General features: G+C 47.9%; 1 protein-coding gene across 1 annotated transcript in view; it reads left to right on the top strand.

Annotated features, from left to right (window-relative positions):
* The window catches only part of UBR4 (ubiquitin protein ligase E3 component n-recognin 4), a 90,128-nt gene that overhangs the window by 464 nt on the left and 67,948 nt on the right, over positions 1-21,716 (top strand). The window contains 32 exon segments of the mRNA XM_030963622.1: positions 3,784-3,881; positions 4,725-4,828; positions 5,473-5,602; positions 5,707-5,846; positions 6,225-6,327; positions 6,865-7,006; positions 7,086-7,210; positions 7,901-8,025; positions 8,245-8,304; positions 8,432-8,622; positions 8,858-8,957; positions 9,075-9,212; positions 9,694-9,811; positions 10,230-10,417; positions 11,336-11,495; positions 11,615-11,700; positions 12,685-12,854; positions 13,465-13,747; positions 14,344-14,476; positions 14,902-14,981; positions 15,453-15,581; positions 16,054-16,236; positions 16,400-16,522; positions 16,609-16,838; positions 17,462-17,586; positions 18,025-18,122; positions 18,243-18,400; positions 19,081-19,290; positions 19,821-19,922; positions 20,791-20,891; positions 21,082-21,280; positions 21,404-21,592. Of these exon segments, the coding sequence (XP_030819482.1) occupies positions 3,784-3,881; positions 4,725-4,828; positions 5,473-5,602; positions 5,707-5,846; positions 6,225-6,327; positions 6,865-7,006; positions 7,086-7,210; positions 7,901-8,025; positions 8,245-8,304; positions 8,432-8,622; positions 8,858-8,957; positions 9,075-9,212; positions 9,694-9,811; positions 10,230-10,417; positions 11,336-11,495; positions 11,615-11,700; positions 12,685-12,854; positions 13,465-13,747; positions 14,344-14,476; positions 14,902-14,981; positions 15,453-15,581; positions 16,054-16,236; positions 16,400-16,522; positions 16,609-16,838; positions 17,462-17,586; positions 18,025-18,122; positions 18,243-18,400; positions 19,081-19,290; positions 19,821-19,922; positions 20,791-20,891; positions 21,082-21,280; positions 21,404-21,592 (4,521 nt within the window).

The raw sequence follows: 21,716 nt of genomic DNA, 5'->3' as shown, positions 1-21,716 counted from the left end.
GCTTTTGTCCAGGCGTGTCACGGTTTGCCTGGTTGGGCCGTGGGAAGTGTTGTCTCACCGGGCTCGGGGGTGACCTGACTTCCGTCCAAGTCTTTTCCACTGCAGTGCTTCTCCTATTTTAAGTCGAAATGAAGCAGAACCAAATCAAGTCTGCCTTGTCTTAACCACATAGGTTGGAGTCAGAGCATAAGAGTACCCACTGCAGCTACTTAATTCAACTTACAGTTTGTTTTATGATCTAAAACACGAGATGTGAATGCCACAGCATCCTGCTCAGTTACAGATATAACCCTGGCCACAATAAGTTATTGGAAAACATAAAATAACCAGTGCACTGAGGGAAGTGGTAAAATAAAGCCGTGAGGTGTTTTGTTTAATGTACAATGGCTGAGTGTGCAGTGGATGATGCTTCAGGTTCAAAGAGTGGATTGGAGGAGTTCTGTGCCTGCACACCCAGAGCAGTTGTTCCCCCGGGAGCTGCACCCTCGGGGTCCCTGGGTTTGGGCTGTTCTTTGGCCACTCTGTTTTAGGGACCATTCCAGTGTCACTTTTCCCCGAGCAGCTCTGCTGTCCCTGTGCCTAAAGTTCATTAGTTGAGTGTTCCATCCGAGTATCCCAGGGACACTGGAGTGGATCCACTTGAGTTCTGGGAGAGGGCTCTTTCCTCCTTTAGAGGCAACCTTGGCTCTGTTTTCCACTTGACACAGCAGTTTGTTGCCTCCAAGCAGCTCTGCCTGGGGTTGGAGTTGTGTGTCTGGTGGTCTGGCAGGATTTGGGCTCTTGCAGGATGGTATTTTTTGTTTCATGCCTTGGTGTGGTGTGCTAAATGACAAAGGAATAAATACAACTTGTCTGGAGCTGTGCCTTTCTGTGCTGAACAAGAATCTATCTTTAGGTTTCTCACAGAAAATCTTTTATGTCTTCAAGTTATTTTTAGGAGGCAGTTGTTCAGCTCTTGATGGTGTCAGCCAACCCCAAAGTGGCTGGATTTCCCCTTAAATAAACTTGGTGCAATGACAGGGAAATCACCAGTATTACTCTTTTCAAAATAAAACAAACTCCTCTTTTAACTACTCTGGTATTTCATTTATAAGTTTAAGCATCATCAGATTACCAGTATTCCTCTGTTAGCAGGTGTCTTCAAGAACTGACAGAAATTAGGCCATTGTTTGACATAAATTATGGAAATGCTGGCTTGGAAAGGTGGAGGGGAACTCCAGGTCTGTGAAGTCTCTCCAGGCTGGTTTTTGGGGAAGGGGTTTCCACAGGGGGAACTCTCCTGGAGCAGTGCCTTTCCCAGGAGGAGGAGGAGGCTGCTTTGTGCCCACTGCCCCAAGGACAGGCTGTGTGTGGGGCTGGGGTCAGGCTGTGTGTGGGGCTGTCAGGATTGGGGCCAGGCTGTGTGTGGGGCTGGGGTCAGGCTGTGTGTGGGGCTGTCAGGATTGGGGCCAGGCTGTGTGTGGGGCTGGGGCCAGGCTGTGTGTGGGGCTGTCAGGGCTGGGGCCAGGCTGTGTGTGGGGCTGTCAGGGCTGGGGCCAGCCTGTGTGTGGGGCTGTCAGGGCTGGGGCCAGGCCGTGTGTGGGGCTGTCAGGGCTGGGGCCAAGCTGTGTGTGGGGCTGGGGTCAGGCTGTGTGTGGGGCTGTCAGGATTGGGGCCAGGCTGTGTGTGGGGCTGGGGCCAGGCTGTGTGTGGGGCTGGGGTCAGGCTGTGTGTGGGGCTGTCAGGATTGGGGCCAGGCTGTGTGTGGGGCTGTCAGGGCTGGGGCCAGGCTGTGTGTGGGGCTGTCAGGATTGGGGCCAGGCTGTGTGTGGGGCTGTCAGGATTGGGGCCAGGCTGTGTGTGGGGCTGTCAGGATTGGGGCCAGGCTGTGTGTGGGGCTGTCAGGGCTGGGGCCAGGCCGTGTATGGGGCTATCAGGATTGGGGTCAGGCTGTGTGTGGGGCTGCTCAGGACTGGGGAGCAGAGCTGAGGCAGGAGCTGGGGTTTGGTGCTGATTAACGTGTACAATGACACTGAGACTTCTCCCAGCCTGAGCAGTGAGCTTCCCTGGGAAGCAAAACCCCTCTAAGCAATAAAGCACAGTCCAGAGGCTGAAAAGTCATTATTAAAGCTCTCTGTGTGCTCAGAATAACGCTCCAGCACATCCCAGATTGAGCTGTTATCTTCTGTCCGTGGTTATTTGCAAGGATTGATGATGGCTTGACTGCTGCCTTCCACTTTGCATTATCATAACATCCACAGTGTCTTTAAGTCAAACTCAAACCTCCCATTGCCCAATCCCTATCTGGTGCTGCATTCTGCACCTCTGTGTTCTTTACACCCTCTGGGCACTGTGTGGTGCACAGCTTGACCTATGCAGTAATTTAGGAGCTGTCAGCCTCTCCTGTACTCTGTTATTCCCAAATTGTTCTCATTTGTTCTCCTAACAATGCTTACATACATCTACTGCTGCTGGCTTGGAGTTGGGCCTGAGAGGAGGGTGAGCAGAATGAGTGTGTGAAAAGGAGAGAGCACAGGCTGCTTTGCATGTTCAGTCCCTGGGCTCCTTCCTCACCAGAGCAGTTCTGGCAGGGAGGGTGAACTGGGCCTGAGGTGTTGGAGCTCAGTCGTGTGACACTGTTGAATCTATTCCAGTAAAGCCTCTCTTCATTTTCTATTTTTCTATTTGTACTTCAGCTTTTTAGGCAGACTAAATAAAACCTCAGACCTAGGAAATCAAGCTACAAAGCTGACAAGTATTTATTTCTGCTCGTGTTTGTGGAGAAATGGTTCTGTTCCAGAGTTGTTTCTCTTCTAGCTGCACCTCCTGTTACAGCTGGAAATGATGGTTTAGGGTGCAAGAAGGAAAGGTGACTGGGCATAAACTGGGGTATGTTCAGGTCAGCAGGGAATGGTGAAATCGTGGCTGGAGCTGGGTACAGCCTGTGCCAGGGGCTGTTGCCCTCTGCTGCCCACCTGCCCTCCAGGAATCACCTCTGGCCAGAGCTGGAGAAGCCTGGCTGGGTTTGGAGAGGCAGAGTGAAGCTGAGTCTGTTCTTCCAGCTTGTTTGTTTCACTGCATGAAAACGTGAAAGAAAGTAAATTGATTGATTAGGAGGCAGATATGCACATCCCTTAGTCTTGTCACAGGGAAAACAATAGCAAAATGTAGGTGAGGAGGCAGAGCAGTTTGTGTTCTCCGTGTGTGTGCATCTGGGATATGGTGGGACCCCTTTAAGGTGTCACCTCTGCCATAGAAGGCTGATCTCTGAGGGCAGTGAGTGTAGCTGGGAAGCCTCAGGGACTCTGCCTTACCTGCCCAGACCCCCCCAGGTGGTCCCAGGTGCTGTGCCTGTGTGTGCTGTGGTTCTGCTTTGATCCCTCTGATCTGCAGCCCTGCACAGGCTCCAGTTGGTGCCGTGCCGGGAAGGGAATGCCCGTGCTCCAGGCCTGGCAAATCCTGCCAGCCTCGGCAGAACACACAGTCCAGGCTCTCTGGGCAGCTGAGTTTAGAACAACTTAAAGGTTAATGAGCCTCTGGCAGGGAGTGTGGCTGGTAGAGCCTGACCTGTGATGCTGTGGAGGAGAAACACTGGCAGCACAATATTTCCTTGCAGTTCCTGCGTGGGCAGTGGTGCTGATGCCATGATGTGGCTGCTGCTGGAGGACTCAGCCCTGAGGACACGAGGGTTGTGTTCCCAGAGCTGTCACCTTGCCCTGCCCCTGTCATGAGGCACATTGGGGTGCTGGGTGGTGCTGCTGCTGTGCTGGGTCTGGCTGACCTCTGTGCCCTTCTCCCTTGCAGTGAATCTGAGATCCTGCACCACGACAAGCAGTACGAGCCTTTCTACTCCTCCTTCGTTGCACTTTCCACACACTACATCACTACTGTGTGTGGCCTCAGTAAGTGTTCCTTTGCTTCTCTTGCTCCTGTGTAATGCCTGGATGCAGTAAATCAGAATTGTTGATTTTTGTATTTGTTTTTTGCCCTCTTGCTGAATGAGACTTTAGGGCCAGCATTGGTGGCTTTTGTACCATGAAATGTCAGCTCTGATGGAGAGGGCAGCTTGTTGATGGGAGTGTTTGGCCACCAACTCCTGGACAGTATTGCCTTTTTGGCTGCTTATTCACTGACCTGATTAAATTTTTGGTCAAGTGTTTAAATTAGTGTTCAGGATTTTTAGATTATCCTTCAGCAGTTAGAACACTGCCATCCCTGGAAATGTCCAAGGCCTGGGGGGATGGGGCTTGGAGCAACCTGATCAAGTGGAAGGTGCCCCTGGCCATGGCAGGGGGTGGGACAGGATGGGATTTAAGGTCCCTTCCAACCCAAACCATTCAGGGCTTCTGTAGTTACGTTACTGTGTTGGAGTTAATGATCAAAACATTGTGACTCAAAATATTTTCTGTTATTTTGGCTGACAATTTAGCAATTTCAACAAAAAAATGGGCTTTGTGAACTTGTTTCATGTTCTTCAGAGCTTCTGTCAGCATTAAATAATGTTGCTGGGGAAACTGCTTTATCTGTTTGCATTCCCCTGTCTGGCAGAAGGAATTATCCTCACTTTGCTGACATTTCTTGGGTTACATTGTAATGAGGCTGAGTTTATATTGCATCTGTGTTAGGCAGGAGAGATTGAGTGTGTACCCACACTGCAGAGCATCCTGCTTTATTGACACCATTAGGAGCTTATTACACTGGGCTATTTAAAACTTACTGTGAGTACAAGGATGTGCTTTTTTCAGTACCCAGGAACCAGTTGCAGTCAGTGGCAGCTGCCTGTAAAGTCCTGATTGAATTCTCCCTGCTGCGGCTTGAGAACCCGGACGAAGCATGTGCTGTTTCACAGGTGAGACAGGGTTGGGCCTCCTGGGCCAGCCTCAGTGGGAGATGGACTTTGGGCTCCAATTCTGAAATACCTGCTCTGGTGTTGAATGCATAAAGCAAAATTAATGCAACTCTTAAAAGAAGGTGTACACTTTGGTAGACTCTGATTCCTGCCCCTTTGCATTCTATAGTCAGAATCAAAGCTGGCTCACAGCTCAAAATAAAGGTGACCTGAAACCTTGGTTAATTCAGTTTGTTTCCTGCACTCTGGTTTGGTTTTGTGCAACAGCCTGGGTCACAGCTATCTGTTGAGTTTTTAAAGATGTTTTCTTGCCTGCTTGTATTTCTGTCTTGTGGGAAAGCTTAAATATATTTGAAAGAGGGAAGGCCAGTGAGGAGTGTTCCTGTAATGTCGTGTGTCTCAGCAGAGACAGCTTTTCCAGGTGTTTTCCATGGGAAGCACAGGCAGTGTCAGTGACCTGGATTACCTGCAGTCAGGGATGTGTCTCCATCCCTGGGGGAGATCAGGGTGGCTCAGAGCTGTTGCAGTGGCCTCACCAGCTGAAGTTGCATTACTCTTAATCCATCTGCTTAGAGTAAATGATATGGAGGAGGGATTGGAATTGAGAGAGTTTAAATGGTCCTTGATGTCTCTGTTTTCTGTAGAAACACCTCATTCTGCTGATCAAGGGGCTGTGCACGGGCTGCAGCCGCCTGGACCGCACAGAAATCATCACCTTCACAGCGATGATGAAATCAGCCAAGCTGCCTCAGACTGTCAAAACCCTCTCTGATGGTAGGGAGGGGCTTCAGCTGTGTGTGTTTCACTGCAGCACTGGAGTTGGGCACAGAGAATCTGAGGTTTGCTGTCTGAAATGGGGGTTGTTGTTTTCCCTGCAGTTGAGGACCAGAAGGAATTGGCCTCCCCGGTGAGCCCAGAGCTGAGACAGAAGGAAGTGCAGATGAACTTCCTCAACCAATTGACATCAGTCTTTAATCCCAGAGTCTCGTCATCACCATCAATCACAACAGAGACACAGGTAAAAAAACCTCTAAAACAGAAACAGTCTGAATTTCAACATTATTAACACAGTGCAGGGATGGATAGAGGGCTGTAAGTGGTACTTTTTGATACAGGTGTAAAGAGAACCTTCCTTAAGTACCTAAAGCCTGCTTGCATGGGATAAATGGCAAAGAACCAAATACTGTTTGTGCTGCATTGGCAATACTGGATTTGTTTCCTCATGGAATGCAGCATTCAGTGACATCCATGGCTGTTTGGAGTTGTGCTGCTGATACACCTTGCTTCTGTATCAGAGACTTAGAGAAATACTTAAGAGAAATTAAGATTACTTATTTAGAAAAATGCTGTGTATTTTTAGTGCTTCCATAATATATTTAGTATGTGCTTGCTTTAGGTGGAAGGAGAGAGCGAGGATCAAGCTGCCACAGATCAAACCTCTGCCACAAAGACCAAGAGCATATTCATTGCTCAGAATGTGGCCAGCCTGCAAGAACTTGGTGAGAATCAGCTTTCTAGCTTGGGGCTAAAAAAGTACTGGAAAAATGTCTCTCCAGTGTTACATCTCACAGCTCTGAGTGGGAAGAAACTCTCTGACCTAAAGGCTTCCCTGAGTTACCTGGTCAGTCACCAAGGGAGATTGAGGCTGGAATGGAGTTTTTATTGCAGAGATGAGCTCAGTGTACTTGTGTTTGGAGGGGTAAATTAGGTGGACAGTATGAAATACCTCTCATGGGGTGGATTGTTGAGTAGATGTGGATTAGAATCACAGGATTGTTAGTGTTGGAAGAGATCTTTGGGATCCTCAAGTCCCACCAGCTGCACCTGGTGTGTTCTGTAACATGGACACAGAGCTTGGTGACCCCCGTTTACAAGTGTGGGCTGCACACTTCAGCAACAGCTGTTGTAAAGCACTCTTTATCCTGTTGCCTCACCTCCGGTGGCATTTTCTCACCACCAAGAGCAATTAAGTCAGGGACTGAGGGCCGTTAGGGCTGACTGAAGCAGTGACACAGCCCCGCTGCTGTGCTTGGCAGGTGGCTCCGGGAAGCTGCTGCGCGTGTGCCTGAACCTGCCCTACTTCCTGCGCTACATCAACCGCTTCCAGGACGCCGTGTCCGCCAACTCCTTCTTCATCATGCCGGCCACCGTGGCCGACGCCACGGCCGTGCGCAACGGGTCAGTGCCACCCTGCCTGGGCTGGCCCCAGGGGAGCTCACTGTGTCTGCCCAGGGCTCACCCTGTGTCCTGCCCACAGGTTCCACTCGCTGGTGATCGATGTCACCATGGCTCTGGATACGCTGTCCCTGCCCGTGCTGGAACCCCTGACACCCACACGTCTTCAGGATGTGACTGTTCTTGCTCTTAGCTGTCTCTATGCAGGTGAGTGGATCTCCAGTAGTTTTTTGGAACTTTTGGCTGTGCTTTGTTACCTGCATGTTTGAGGCTCAGCCCACAAGTAGTCTGTATTCCTCATGAATTTGAAGCTCTGCAGCACACTGTGGTGATTGGGTTAATATTGAAGCTGTGACTGATATGTTCTGCCACTGTTTCTGTCAGTATCTAAGAAATGACTGAAAGAATGACTGTTCCTGTCAGTATCTAAGAAAGACTGACTCAACATTTTCTTAACAGCCTGTAATTTCTGCTCTTTCTTACTATATTCAGAGCATAATACATTTTTACTTTAGGCTTCAGCTTAATTTGTCATAGCCCCAAATCAGCCTTGTTTCCCAGGAGTGGTTTAAGCACACCAGAATCCTGAGTGTTTAATTGGTATGGGGGAGACTCAAGCTGTGGCACTTAAGTCTAACAATTATCTTAAAAATGGTATTGAATTACATGGTAAAACATTACCTCCTTTAACTGCTCCCATGTGTTTCTATAGGGGAAGACTTCAGTCTTTTGAGGGTACTAAAGATTTTTTAATCTTTCACTGTAATACTGAGCATTCCCTGCTCCATCAGGTTGATAGACACGTTTGATACCACATGTCTTAATGTGCTGAGTAGGAACATTTTGTCCCAAGACTGGCTCTTCCTAAGAGTGTCCCCTGCACTTGTTTTCCCTGAGGTGTGAGTGTGGCCACCTGCATGGCCATCCTGCATGTGGGCAGCACCCAGCAGGTACGAACCGGGTCAACGAGCTCCAAAGAAGAAGATTATGAAAACGATGCTGCTACTATTGTACAGAAATGTGTAAGTAAACCACAGGGTGTTCATTGTTTTCCTCCTCAGCAAGTGAAGAGCACAGAATTTGTGTTTATTAGCATTGCAATCACAACTATGATTTTGGGACGTAGCCATTGCTGGTAAAGGAGTTAAAGGGATAGAGGGTAAAATACAATTGCATTTTGAATTTTTATTTTTGTTGCTGTCTGACGGGGTGCCTTACTATAGTTTTGGCTTTATTTGTAGCTTGAAATCTATGAAATGATTGGACAAGCCATCAGCAATTCACGCCGTGCAGGGGGGGAGGTAAGATTTCCATCTCAGTAATTTTTTCACCCTTTTTGTGCTGGTGTACTTTGGCATTTGGATTGACGGTGTTTTGTCTTTTTGGTGCTTTTTTCTCCCCGCTTCCCCATGACTTTGGGCACGATAGCATTATCAGAACTTCCAGCTGCTCGGGGCTTGGTGTTTGCTGAACAGCCTCTTCCTCATCTTGAACCTCAGCCCCACGGCCTTGGCTGATAAGGGGAAGGAGAAGGATCCCTTGGCTGCTCTTCGTGTCAGAGACATCATTGCTCGCACTAAGGAGGGCGTGGGGTCTCCCAAGCTGGGACCTGGCAAAGGGTGAGTGACACCCCTGCAGGGAGCACTGGCCAGGGGTCTGACCAGCCCCAGCAAGCAGCTACTGCAGGGTCTTGTTGGTCTCGTGAGATTTTATCTCTATTTGCAATTCAAGTCCCGAGTGTTGGAAGGAAGAGAAGTTGTTGTCTCCAGTTTAATAAAGCAGTCACTTTATTGAATATTTATTAATTTATTATTTTCCCCCTGAAATGACATTCTGTTCTTTCTGTTTCTGCAGGCATCAAGGGTTTGGGGTGCTGTCAGTGGTGCTGGCAAATCATGCCATCAAATTGCTGTCATCTCTTTTCCAAGATCTGCAGGTGGAGGCGTTGCACAAGGTATGCAGGTAGCACAGACATTGTCCTGAGACATTCTGCCTTCTCCACTGATGCACACTTGGAGTTCTCCTACCAATTTCTTTTTCTTTCAATTCAATTTGGAATTCTGTCCTCCAGGGCTGGGAGAGTGATGGCCCTCCAGCAGTGCTGGATATCATGGCTCAGAGCACGTCCATCCAGAGGATCCAGCGGCTCATAGACTCTGTGCCACTCACTAATCTGCTGCTGACTCTGCTCTCCACTTCCTACAGAAAGGTAGGAACTGGCACACAGCTAGAGAACTTCTGGAGCTGAGCCACTCCAGATGGTCAGCACTTAACAAACTGGGGCTGTGCTGAGAATGTACAATTCTTCTTTCAGAAGTCATCAGCCAGGGCCTTTCTCTTTCCTCTTTTCAGAAATGTAAATTTGACAAACTTATGCTAATGGAAATGCACTTCTTTGTAAGTTCAGTGGTAGTGGTGATTTTAGTAGGAAGATGGAAAGGCTGCATTGGTAGCAGATGATTTTGTATTGGAACTATTACTTCAAGTGTTGCTTACAAGCTTGGCGTAGATTGTTTATTTTCAGCCATCCTGTGTATTTTTTTAGTACAACTTAAACCTTGAAAAACTGTTAATAAACTAGTTGAGACAAATTTGCTAGAAGTCAATTAAAAGGCATGAGGAAGTTATTCTTATTTTCAAATGATTATGTTTTATAATCCCAGAATTTTCCTGGTTGTGCTGTTCTTTAGGCCTGTGTCCTGCAGCGCCAGAGGAAGGGCTCCATGAGCAGTGATGCCAGTGCCTCCACTGACTCCAACACTTACTATGAGGATGACTTCAGCAGCACAGAGGAGGACAGCAGCCAAGGTAGGAGAGTTTGCAGCAGCTCAGGATTTTACACTGCTTTTCACATTTAATGGAAACCTGGCTACTGTGCTGTTGCCTTCTCAGACTATGACTTGTAACACTGAGAATACAGAGCAGTTTGTAGGGTCTGTGTGGCAGAAGTAGTGCTGACTGCACTCTTTTGTGTAAACTGAAGCCTGAGTGGCTGGGATTTGACAGTATTTGCTTAAGAGGAGAGTGGAAATAATTTCATTGTGTAAATTCCTGCTGGACCTCTGTGAAAGGGCTTTGCCTTATGATTTGGACAGAAGAAATGAAGCTAGCAGACACCTTAAGGCTGCTCAGTGAAATTCTGTTTTAGGCCTTTCTCAGGCTGGGTAGTTTTGTGAGGTGTTTGCTTTTAACAGTATGGGTTTGTTTTTCCTGCCCTGTGTGCTAGATGATGACAGTGAGCCAATCCTGGGACAATGGTTTGAAGAGACAATCTCTCCCAGCAAGGAGAAAGTGGCCCCACCACCGCCCCCTCCACCTCCTCCTTTGGAGAGCTCGCCGAGGGTGAAGAGCCCCAACAAGCAGAGTGCTGGGGAGAACGGGAACATCTTGGCCAGCCGCAAGGACCCCGAGCTGGTACGGCCAGAGCCTGGCCCGGGGGGCTGAGGGGGCTGGGAGAGGTACTGCTGGGCTGGGGCACCCTGCTCCTGCCAGGCACTGCTGGGCTGGGGCACCCTGCTCCTGCCAGGCACTGTCCCTGGCACCCTGCTCCTGCCAGGCACTGCTGGGCTGGGGCACCCTGCTCCTGCCAGGCACTGTTCCTGGCACCCTGCTCCTGCCAGGGACTGTCCCTGGCACCCTGCTCCTGCCAGGCACTGCTGGGCTGGGGCACCCTGCTCCTACCAGGGGCTGCTGGGCTGGGGCACCCTGCTCCTGCCAGGGGCTGCTGGGCTGGGGCACCCTGCTCCTGCCAGGGGCTGCTGGGCTGGGGCACCCTGCTCCTGCCAGGCACTGTCCCTGGCACCCTGCTCCTGCCAGGCACTGTCCCTGGCACCCTGCTCCTGCCAGGCACTGCTGGGCTGGAAACAGCAGGGGCTTCTGCTCAGGGGAATCAGGGAGCATTGTGGTTGTGGAGAAGGATCCCTCTCCATCTCCTTCTCCTTCCTGTGGAGCTCTCAGGATTTTTGCTGCCAGGGAAGCAGAGGCTGGAGATTGTATCTGTTTGGGTTATAAGAGCGAGAGGGAAAATGGGGGCAGAGCTGCAAGTGAGTGACTTGCTGATAGAATGCTTTTAGCTCCAACTCTGCTGGGTAAAGACAAAAATAAGAACTGCAGTGGAGAAGTTGGAGGCCTCCAACGTTCTCAGAGAGTTCTGGAATCAGTCCTGGTGCAGACCACAGTGGAGGGAGCTGGATTGCCATGAGTGCACCTTTCCTTCTCTGCAGGGGGGTGAGGTTTAAGGGACTTGATTTATTTTGCTGGTGGTTTAGTTTTTGTTTAATGTTGTCCCTCTGCTTTTGTTGTTTCTATAGTGTGTTTCTCTTTTCTTTTCAGTTTTTGAGCCTAGCCTCAAACATTTTGAACTTTATCACTTCTTCTATGCTGAACTCCAGGAATAACTTCATTCGCAACTACCTGAGCGTGTCCCTGTCGGAGCAGCACATGGCCACGCTGGCGAGCATCATCAAGGAGGTGGACAAGGATGGCCTGAAGGGTGAGTGAGCAAGCCTAGCTCTGGTATAGCCCAGAGGTGTCTCTTATTTTTAGTTTCATGTCAAAGTTTTAAATACTGGAGAGCAAAGGTAGTAAGGGCTCTCAATCCCTGTCTTACAGGCACATCAGATGAGGAGTTTGCTGCTGCTCTGTATCACTTCAACCATTCCTTGGTGACCTCAGATCTTCAGTCCCCTGCCCTGCAGGTGAGCTGGGGTTGAATGCATAAATAAAATGAAGAAGTGTTGGTGTCTGTTTTTGCCTCTATATGGGTTCTCCACGACTTGAGTAGTGTGTTGGTTGTTCCATTTGGCCTTGAGTATATTCTGCAAAAACAGGTTGGAATATCTTGAGTCCCATAATTGGAATAACCTTTGCAGTCATCCAGCACAAAACATCCTCTGCAGTGTAAACTTAACATTTAGAATTCAGACTAATCCATTGGACTTTGAAGGTGATGAAAGCTGAGAAGGAAATGAGTTTGTGTATTTTGTCTTGGAGAGTTGCCTCTATCCATGAGTTTATCAAGAGACATTCCTACAGATTTGCTCTGATGTCAGGACTCATGCCAAAAGGCCTTGGAATTTCTCAGGAGAGAATCAACTTAATCCTTTTGCTTTCATGTCCTAACTTCGTAGCCTCTAGGTTTCTTTGCAGGGTCATGGGCTGACCTGACTTAACCCTGTCATTCATGGAGTTTATGAATCTGCTTCACCATCACTGAATTCAACCCATATACTTTGTGGGCTGTTTTCTACTGTATTAAAAACCACTCTGTTGTTTGTTAATTTTTAAAAGCAGTTGTACTTTTCATCCATCTGCCTTTTTATTACATTTGAGAAGAAGCAAATATTGTTGTGATCAGCCAAAGGGCTGTTCTTGCAGATGCACAGATACTGAACACAGTAGCATAGTCTCTCCTGCTCTGATATTGCAGTGAATGAGAAAAACTCATTAATGCCATTTTTTCTGCCTTTGTGTTGAGGCTTTGTTGTATTTAGGTGGTGAAGTGACAGCTTTGGGCATCTCTCAGTAGCTCTGCCCTGTATCTGGGACAGGAGATGCATTGCTGTGTGAGCAGAGCTGAGAGCCCTGCTGTTTATTGTCAACTGTGTGCTCAGATCATACTTTTAGTTAATTAAAGCATCAGACAGGACTTGCCTCTTTCCAACAAGCCTGTTTTGTTCCAGAACACACTTCTCCAGCAGCTGGGAGTTGCCCCTTTTTCTGAAGGTCCGTGGCCTCTCTACATCCACCCCCAAAGTCTGTCTGTGCTGTCCCGACTCCTCCTGATTTGGCAGCATAAAGCCACTGCCCAGGGAGATCCTGATGTTCCAGAGTGCCTTAAAGTCTGGGAAAGGTGAGATCATTTTATGTTAAGCTGGAAGTCAGTCATCTCTTACCTCTCTCATTTCCTGCCAAGTGAGAATTCTCTAGCCCCAACATTCCAAGTGTGTGTGTTCACTGATCTGGGATCCCTGGGGGGAGCAGAGGGTCAGTCTGCTGTGCTGGGGAATGCTTCACCCAGAGCCCAGGAAATGATTCCTGCACTCAGGAGTTAGAGGGGAGGAGGCTGAATTGCAGCAAGGCTGGCTGTAAAAAGGGAAGGAAGATCACTTACTTTTCAGCAGGTTTCTGATAGGTCCTGTTAGCATGGTGCTGAGATTGTTCCTCTCTGCCATTACCTGGCTTTCACTGATAGGGTTTAGGTGGTTTAAAGCTCTAATGGACAGGTTTGAATCACCCCTTCTCCATTTGAATGATTGTACCTGTTCTCCACTAAATATTTTTGCCACTGATTTAATTTCTGTAGGTTTTATTGCTCACACAGTCTCATTCCAATGCATAATGTAGTGAACATTTGTGAAATTGCCAGTATTAGAACAGTAAGCAGAAAAATAGAATTATTTCTAGTTAAAGAGATTTTAAAGAGGGATCTAAAGTTGGCAAACTTCCTCTCCTGTTGCCAGGTTTGTGGGCACCCTGAAGCAAAACGCCTTGCAGGGGACTCTCCCCAGTGACACAGAAGATCTGAATGTGGAGCATCTCCAACTGCTGCTGCTCATTTTCCACAATTTCTCGGAGAGGGGCCGCAGATCCATCATGATGCTCTGTATCCAGACCATCGTGGAGCTGACAGCAAACATGGAGACCCAGCAGTGTTCTGTGCCTCTCATCGTGGCACGGCTGCTGCTGGTGTTTGACTACCTGCTGCACCAGTACTCCAAGGCCCCCGTGTACCTGTTTGAACAGGTAAGGCTTTGACAGCTGGATATTTAATTGGTCACCCAGCAGGATCTGAAATGGGCACTCATTTGGTGTGTTCCTTCCATGACCCTTGTGGGTAAATCAGTTTTGAGTTTGTTACCAAACCTCGGAGTTCCAAGGAATGATTAATTATGGCTGGTTCCTAGCAGCAGGTTCAGTTGGAGTGTAAATTCCTGGTGTGACTGGTGTCTTAATAAATCCTAGCAAGGACAGGATGATTGTCCCACCATGTATTTAAAATCTGGAGTATTTGGCTGTTAATTTCATGAATACTTTTTGTACTTCCTTGATTTAGTGTTTGACCGTGGGGGTTTTTGGGACTGTCCTCATTAATGGGACGATATGGTGTTTTGTGCCTGGCTTTTCCAACTGTGGGAAGCTTGGCCATGGATTTAAACTGCTTAGTCCAGAATAAAAACCATCAGGGAGGGTCCAGGGCTTCCCCCAGAAGAGTGGAATATTGTGTTTTGAGTAGGACTGTTTCTATTTTGTGTTCTTTCCCTGTGGGGTGGTATTTTCCCCCTACCCCTCAGTGACAAGGATGCCATGGGTGGGGGTTTTTTTGTTTTTTGTTAATTCAGGTACAATATAATTTGCTGACTCCACCCATTGGCTGGGTGAGTGGATCCCAGGACAGCAGCAGGCGAACATCTGTCCCACTTTATCATGGCTTTAAAGAAGTGGAAGAAAACTGGACCAAACACTGTTCTTCAGGTAAGAAAGAAAATGTAAGGAATTTTTTATTGCAAGATTTGCTTTTATAGATAAATAAGAGCCTTTTCTGTGCCTTGGTTTGGGCATCTTTTCCTGCTTTTAATGGTCATAGTTACAGTAGGTAAAAATACATCTAATAATGCAAGAATTTTTTTATTAAACAAAATTCAAAGTTGTTCTCTCCTAGGAGTATGCAACAAGTAATTAAAAATAAGCGTGTGTTTATTTTGCCAGGATTGTAGGAGTAGGAAAGCTTTGGCTGCCTATCCCACAGGTTAGAGCACTTATAACATGTCATGGAGCTGGCTTGGGATCTGCTAGGGCTCATACAATGCACAAGGTTGTGGGGATGGACGAGAGGATATAACACAATGTGGCCTGTTTAAACTGCCACTTGAAGGTTATTTCTTGTTCTCACATTCCAGACTCTGCTCCACAGCCCAGGTTCTACTGCATCCTGTCTCCAGAAGCTTCTGAGGATGATCTGAACCGTCTGGATAGCACGGTATGGCACTGCTGGTAGAGACCTTCTGGAGGGCCATGGGGGTTTGCCATGTGTGAGGGAAAACAGACAAGAAGGAAAGACTTGATTTAAAAAGAGGGACCAGGAATCTTTCACTAAGTGGAGAAGAGTGGCCACATAACATGGGATTCCTTCTTACCCGTAGTTGGATGTCAGAGCAGTCACTGTGCAAAGTCTGTGAAGATCTGTTGTAGTATTTGCAGGAATGCTTGGGATTCAGACAAAGACACATTAGAGTTGTTTTCTCGTCACTTTGCTCCAGCTTCTCCCTGGGTTTTGCTGCTGTCAGAGTTATGGGCTCTCTGTCCTGCCTGCTCCTTGTCCCCAGTCCATTGATCCTCAGTCCCAACAAAACCTCTCTCTGAAGTTTATTTTGCAAGGTTTTGGGCTGTGGGTATTCTGAATGCTTAAAGAGCTTGGCAAAGCAGGGTCCTGATTTCTCGTCTCCTGCAGGTGTGTGAGGTCCTTTTCTCCAGGGCTACAAAGTATGATGAGCTCTATGCAGCCCTCACTTCATTGCTGGCTGCTGGCTCCCAGTTTGATACACTCAGGAGGAGGGAGAACAAAAATGTCACTGCACTGGTAAGACTACCTGGCTGTCTGTGTTGAGGAATAACAAATTTTTAAACTTAGTATTTTCAAGCAAAGTTTTTAACTGAAGTATTTTGAACTGTGCTTGGAGTAACAAGGTGTCACAGACATTAAGGAGCTTAAAAATCTCATAGCTAACCATAGTGTTTGTGGTGGCTGCACATCTCTTGAGCTTTTAATTCATAATGTGCTTCAGACTTGCTGTAAGTCCATGGTAATTCCAGGAGGTGTGGCTAGAACACTATTAAACAGGAGAAAATTGGATCATTTTTCTTTTTTCTTTTCTCACTCCTGTGTTGCATTTTTATTGTTTAATATGACAGAAACTCAGTCCAGAATGTGTTTATGTGATGTGGCACATCTGCGGGAGTGTGGGGTCCCTGAGGAGATATTTCAGTAGCTGTACTGATGCAGACTGCAATCTTTCTGTACTAATTTTTCCACGTGTTCTTCCTCTGTTTAGGAAGCCTGTGCCCTTCAGTACTACTTCCTGATCCTGTGGCGGATCCTGGGGATTTTGCCTCCCTCCAGAAGCTACATGCACCACTTGGCCATGAACACCCCTGAGATGAGTGACTGTGACCTCCTGCACACCCTGCGCTGGTCCTCCCGCCTGCAGATCCCGTCCTACGTCGTGTGGATCAAGGTGCAGCCTCAGCTCCTGGGATCTGGGGTGGTGACAGTGTCAGTCCCTCCGTGCTGACTGCACGTGGGATTTGTTTTTGGGGGGACTTGTGCCTGTCTTTTCTAAACTGATTCATTCCAGAGCACTGTTCAGGTGTGATGGATCTGGGTTTTGGCATTTGTAGGATCACCTTATCAAGCAGGGCATGAAGGCTGAGCATGCTGCTCCTCTCATTGAACTGACCTCCAGCAAGTGCATCTCAGTGAAGTACGACGTGGAAATAGCAGAGGAATACTTTGCTCGACAGGTGAGGTGTGGAAGTGCAGCTGGACATACAAACTTCTGCTTCTGTGGGATGATCTGCGCTTACTGGGCCATCTTCTGTGCTTGCAGATCTCTTCTTTCTGTGCTGTCGACTGCACAACCATTCTCCAGCTGCACGAAGTCCCCAGTTTACAATCCATTTACACCCTTGATGCTGCCATCTCCAAGATCCAGGTTTCTCTAGATGAGCACTTTTCCAAGTCAGCTGCAGAAACTGATCCCCAGAAGTCCTCAGAGATAACCAAGAACCTCCTGCCTGCTACTCTGCAGCTCATTGACACTTATGCTACTTTTACCAGGTACAGTCCTTGGGATTTCCAGCAGCAATACAATTTCCTGCTGCGCTTTGGGCTTCCTCTGCATTTTGTGTGTTGTTTTCTTAGGAGTGCCTGGGAGTTTTATAGTCTGAAGTAATTACTTTGTGTCCTCTAGAGGGTCCATTGCTTTAAAAAGAGAATAGCAAGTAGCTTCTCAAGCCATGCATGGGACTTTGTTGTTTCTGAGTAGCCTCCTTGTCTGATCTTCCAAGGCTTCCTTGCAAGTTTGAAAACCAGCTTTTCCTCCAAAGATAAAACCACCCTCTAGGATAGTGCTGCTTAAGGTTATTTCTCTGGCATAATACTGAGGCTGTCAGACCATCAAGAAAGAGAGGGGGGTTAATTCTTACATTTAAAAAATCTAAATTCTTCTAAACTCTCGTTAGAACCTGTGTAGAAGAAAGCAAAATAAATCAGCTTTTTCTTTTTGGGCACTTCTCCTGGTAAGTAGCTTAGAGGGGATAAAAACCCAGAAGTCCTTAGTGGTGTGAGATGATGTGTGGGGCAGAACTTCAGAAGTTTGTGTTTTATCTGTCACTCCACTGACACTCTCAGTTGTGAGCTGCAGAGCTGAGGTGAATCCCCTCCCTCCCTCCTGCCTGCAGGTCCTACCTGCTGCGGAGCCTCTCGGAGGAGGCGGCCTCGGACAGCAGAGCCTCTGAGGAGAAGCTGCGGGGCTACGCCGCCGTGCTGGCCATCGGCTCCGGCCGCTGCAAGTCCAACACTCTGGGTGAGGGCCAGGGCACTGCTGGGCTCAGGGTGCCTCCCCCGTGGGTGAACCTTCCCACAGTGCTTCCAGTACCCAATTTCAAAGTGGTCTCCACCGCTGTTCAAACTAGTGAGTTGTGCTGCCAGCAGCACACGGCAAAGTCTCTTCAGCATCCTACCAGCTGAAACAGTTGGGCAAACCTTGAAAGGATCATTATCTTGTGGGCTCCTCTGGATCAGTGAAATGTTTTTGTAACCATATTGGAGCTTGTGGCATGGAATAACAAGGGGAACATGAAATGTTGGTATGCTGAAGACTTCTGTGAATTAGTATTTGTGCCGTGTTTTGTGCAGTTTTAGTGAAGTGAAAGAAGCTGGGATGCTCTTAAACACGTACGGATGATTTTTACTTGTAGACTTTGGAATTTATTCAGTGACTGATCGTTCTGTGTAACTGCAGGTCCAGCCCTTGTCCAGAACTTGCCATCAGCTGTGCAGACGCTGTGTGAATCCTGGAACAACATCCACACCAACGAGTTCCCCAACATCGGTTCATGGGTGAGTCCAGCCTCAGGGCCTGCTGTGGTGTGAGTGCAGCTGCAGGCATTGCTGGGAATGGGGGCAGTGTGTGCCTCTGTCCCAGACCCAGGGCTCTGACGTGTGTGTGTCCCTCCCCAGCGCAACGCCTTTGCCAACGACACCATCCCTGCAGAAAGCTACATCAGTGCTGTGCAGGCTGCACACCTGGGCACCCTCTGCAGCCAGAGCCTGCCCCTGGCAGCCTCTCTCAAGCACACCCTGCTGTCCCTGGTCAGGCTCACCGGGGATCTCATCATGTAAGTCAGGCCTTGTGTTACACTGTGTGTTCCACACACTGCTGGGTGCTTTGCTCTGTGTCCTGCAGGGCTGTGTCTGTGCAACACTTACTGACCTGCTGCTGCTTCTGACCTAAACCTTCCAGTTCACAGTTCCAAATGCCAAATGAATGACAGTCAGTCTTTCTGTCTTCCTGTGGTATCTCCAAAAGTCCAGCTCCCTGAAGGAAACTTTTTGTCAAGTATGGACTTGAAGAAAAGGGGATATAAACTGACACAATAGCGATCTAACTAATTCATTTGTGTTTTGTTATCATTCACTTGTGTGAAGTTTTTAATGTTTAAGGAAAAGTGAAATGCCATTTTTTTTCCAGGGACTTAGTCTAAAGTACTCTGAAACCAAAAAGTAGTCATTGACACTGCAGACAAGCCCCAAAGCCACACATATGATAGTGGGACTGTCTAGGCAGATGCTGTAACTGTATATATGCAAAAGTAACATGTAGATTTTTCCAAAGGGTGACTTTTTTTCGGAGGGGGAAAATGGCTGGGCCAGTATTTTTATCCCACCTTTCCAAAAAGGGTTTCATCACTGACTTCCATCGAGGGTTGTACCTCACTTACTGTGAATGCTGCTTTCCAGTGGGGATGATCTGTGATACATCATTCAGAGAATTAACTTGTGTCCTTTTCTTTTCAAGCTGGTCAGATGATCCCAACCCACCCCAGGTGATCCATTCCCTGCTGCCCCTCCTTCTGGAGACCAGCACAGAGAGTGTGGCAGAAATCAGCAGCAACTCCCTGGAAAGGATCCTGGGCCCGGCGGACTCGGATGAGTTCCTGGCACGTGTTTACCAGAAGTTGATCACGGGGTGCTATAACATACTGGCCCATCACTCTGACCCAAACAGGTAACAAAGCTGTGTGAAGATTGGCTACAGCGGGGATGCTTCTGGAACAGAAAAAAATCAGCTTATTTTTATCTGTTGTGTACTTGTATACTTTAAATATGAGACTTTTTTTTTTCACATTACCAGAATTGTGGAGTGGGGGTGAGAGCAAGAGAGAATGGGGAGGAGTAACAGTAGAAGAGACTTAAAGTGTAAAAGGAGCAGCTCTTTATAGGAATTTGTGTGTGAGGTGACAGAAAGGTCTGGGTTATTTTAGGTTTCTGGCTGGGACTTGCCTTACAGCATCATGTGTCCCTTTGTTCTAACTTGGTGGATTTGTTGGTGTTTATGTAAAGTTGTTCATCAGTTGTTTTTGTCCTGTCTGTTGGAAGAAGAGTTGCTTTCAATTAGTGGAAAAATTACTGGAATTGTAATAGCAAATAGATCACTTCTGGCCTCTCAGAGCTGTTGTGATTGTTGAAATTGTTTCTAGATGTTCTTATTTCATCCTTGTGTATTTGATCCTTATCTATTCTTCTTTTAATCCTCAGTGGCCTGGATGAGTCCATCTTGGAGGAATGTTTGCAGCATCTGGAGAAACAGCTGGAGAGCAGCCAGGCCAGAAAAGCCATGGAGGAATTCTTTTCAGAAAGGTGAAGTCACCATGGAAGTTATATTCCAAGGACTTCATTTCTCATCTTTGTTCTGTTAGCTTGTCAGTGTAGACACCAAGATGATGTTAATGCCATTGTGCAGGAAAATACAGACTCTGTAGGGCCAGGATATCCTTCAGGCAGTTCAGGAGAGTGGGAAGAGACTCTGAGGGTGAGAGGACCTGGATCTTTGTCCAGATGAAATACTCAGTGAGACCTCATAGTAATATCAGTGGGGAATCTTGGAGGATGATTGTTTTGTCAGAGCAGGTTTCTGAGAGATGCTGCTCAAAGCTGCAAAATCCCAAATTCTCTCAGTGCTTCTGTGGGGCCACAGGTTGATAATATTAAGAGTGGGGGAGGGGGGGGGTTGACCTGACTTAGAATCATAAAGATAAGCTGTGCTGGCAGCAGCCTAGAACAGCTAGAACTGTGATAGAAACAGCCTAGCACAACCACAGTGTTCTGAGTATGAGGTGAGCAAGAGGAAAGGCTTTCTCCATCAGAAAGCTGACCATTGCCTGGTTTTTCTCTCTACCTGTTGAACAGTTCAGAATGAAAGCAGCCTGGTGGCTGTACATTATTAGTATAGAAGAGAAAAATAGGCAAGAAAATCTGTTTTGGAGCCAGTTCTTTTGTGACTGGATATGTAGAGAACACTGAAATGCTACTGAGGAGCTCATTTCTGAGTTTTGGTCTGAGCTGGGTTTGCTGTTTGGCTGAAAGCAGTTTCTGTGGTTTGGCTGCTGAGCCGTGCTAACACAAACTCCTGCCAGTCTGAAGTGTGAGGGTGGAGAGAAGTGGAGCCAGTGGGACAGGGGAATGGGCTGCTCTTTACAAAGCTGATTTCATTCTCTCCTCTATACAGTGGAGAGCTGGTGCAGATCATGATGGCAACGGCCAACGAGAACCTCTCGGCCAAGTTCTGTAACAGGGTGCTGAAATTCTTCACCAAGCTCTTCCAGCTGAGTAAGTGCCAGTAGGATCTCCTCCCTGCTGCCTTTTCCACTTCACACTGTTCTTGTATTGCCTGAGATTGGAAGGTGCTTGGAAGAAAATCTGTGGGAGGGAGTGGGATCACAGCTTCATGCTTTCAAGGAAAGCCATTTCCACACGTGTTCCTTGGAGCATCTGTCACTGACAGTAACTTTCCCCCCAGCTGAGAAGAGCCCCAACCCCAGCCTGCTGCGCCTCTGTGGCTCCCTGGCCCAGCTGGCCTGTGTGGAGCCCGTGAGGCTGCAGGCCTGGCTCACCAGGATGACCATGTCCCCACCCAAGGACTCGGACCAGCTGGACGTGGTGCAGGAGAACAGGCAGCTGCTGCAGCTCCTGACCACGTACATTGTTCGGGAGAACAGGTAAAGCACAGCCCTGGTCCTGTCTGCGTGCGCTCTGCATTCCTCTTCTCTCTAGAGCAATCTCGTGTGAGTTGCTGCTGGTTCTTTGTGGTACCTGTGTGAAACTCTCCTCTTTTTGCTCAGCCAAGTGGGGGAAGGCGTGTGCACTGTTCTGCTCAGCACTCTGATTCCAATGGCAACGGAGATGTTGGCCAATGGCGATGGCACGGGCTTTCCTGAGCTGATGGTCGTCATGGCAACTTTGGCCAGTGCAGGACAAGGGGCAGGACACCTCCAGCTTCATGGTGCTGCTGTGGACTGGCTGGGCAGATGGTAAGAGTGAACTCTGAGAGTCCTGCTGATGCTTCATTTTTGTGGGGTTTTTTAAATTTCTTTTCTGGTGTTTCAGGGACAGAAATTTGTGTTTACAGAAAATCCCTTCTCTCTTAGTTTATTG

This window comes from Camarhynchus parvulus, chromosome 21 (assembly GCF_901933205.1).
Source record: "Camarhynchus parvulus chromosome 21, STF_HiC, whole genome shotgun sequence".
NCBI classification, from domain to species: domain Eukaryota; kingdom Metazoa; phylum Chordata; class Aves; order Passeriformes; family Thraupidae; genus Camarhynchus; species Camarhynchus parvulus.
Note: the sequence above shows the minus strand (reverse complement) of the source record. Positions and strands in the feature narration are given on the sequence as shown.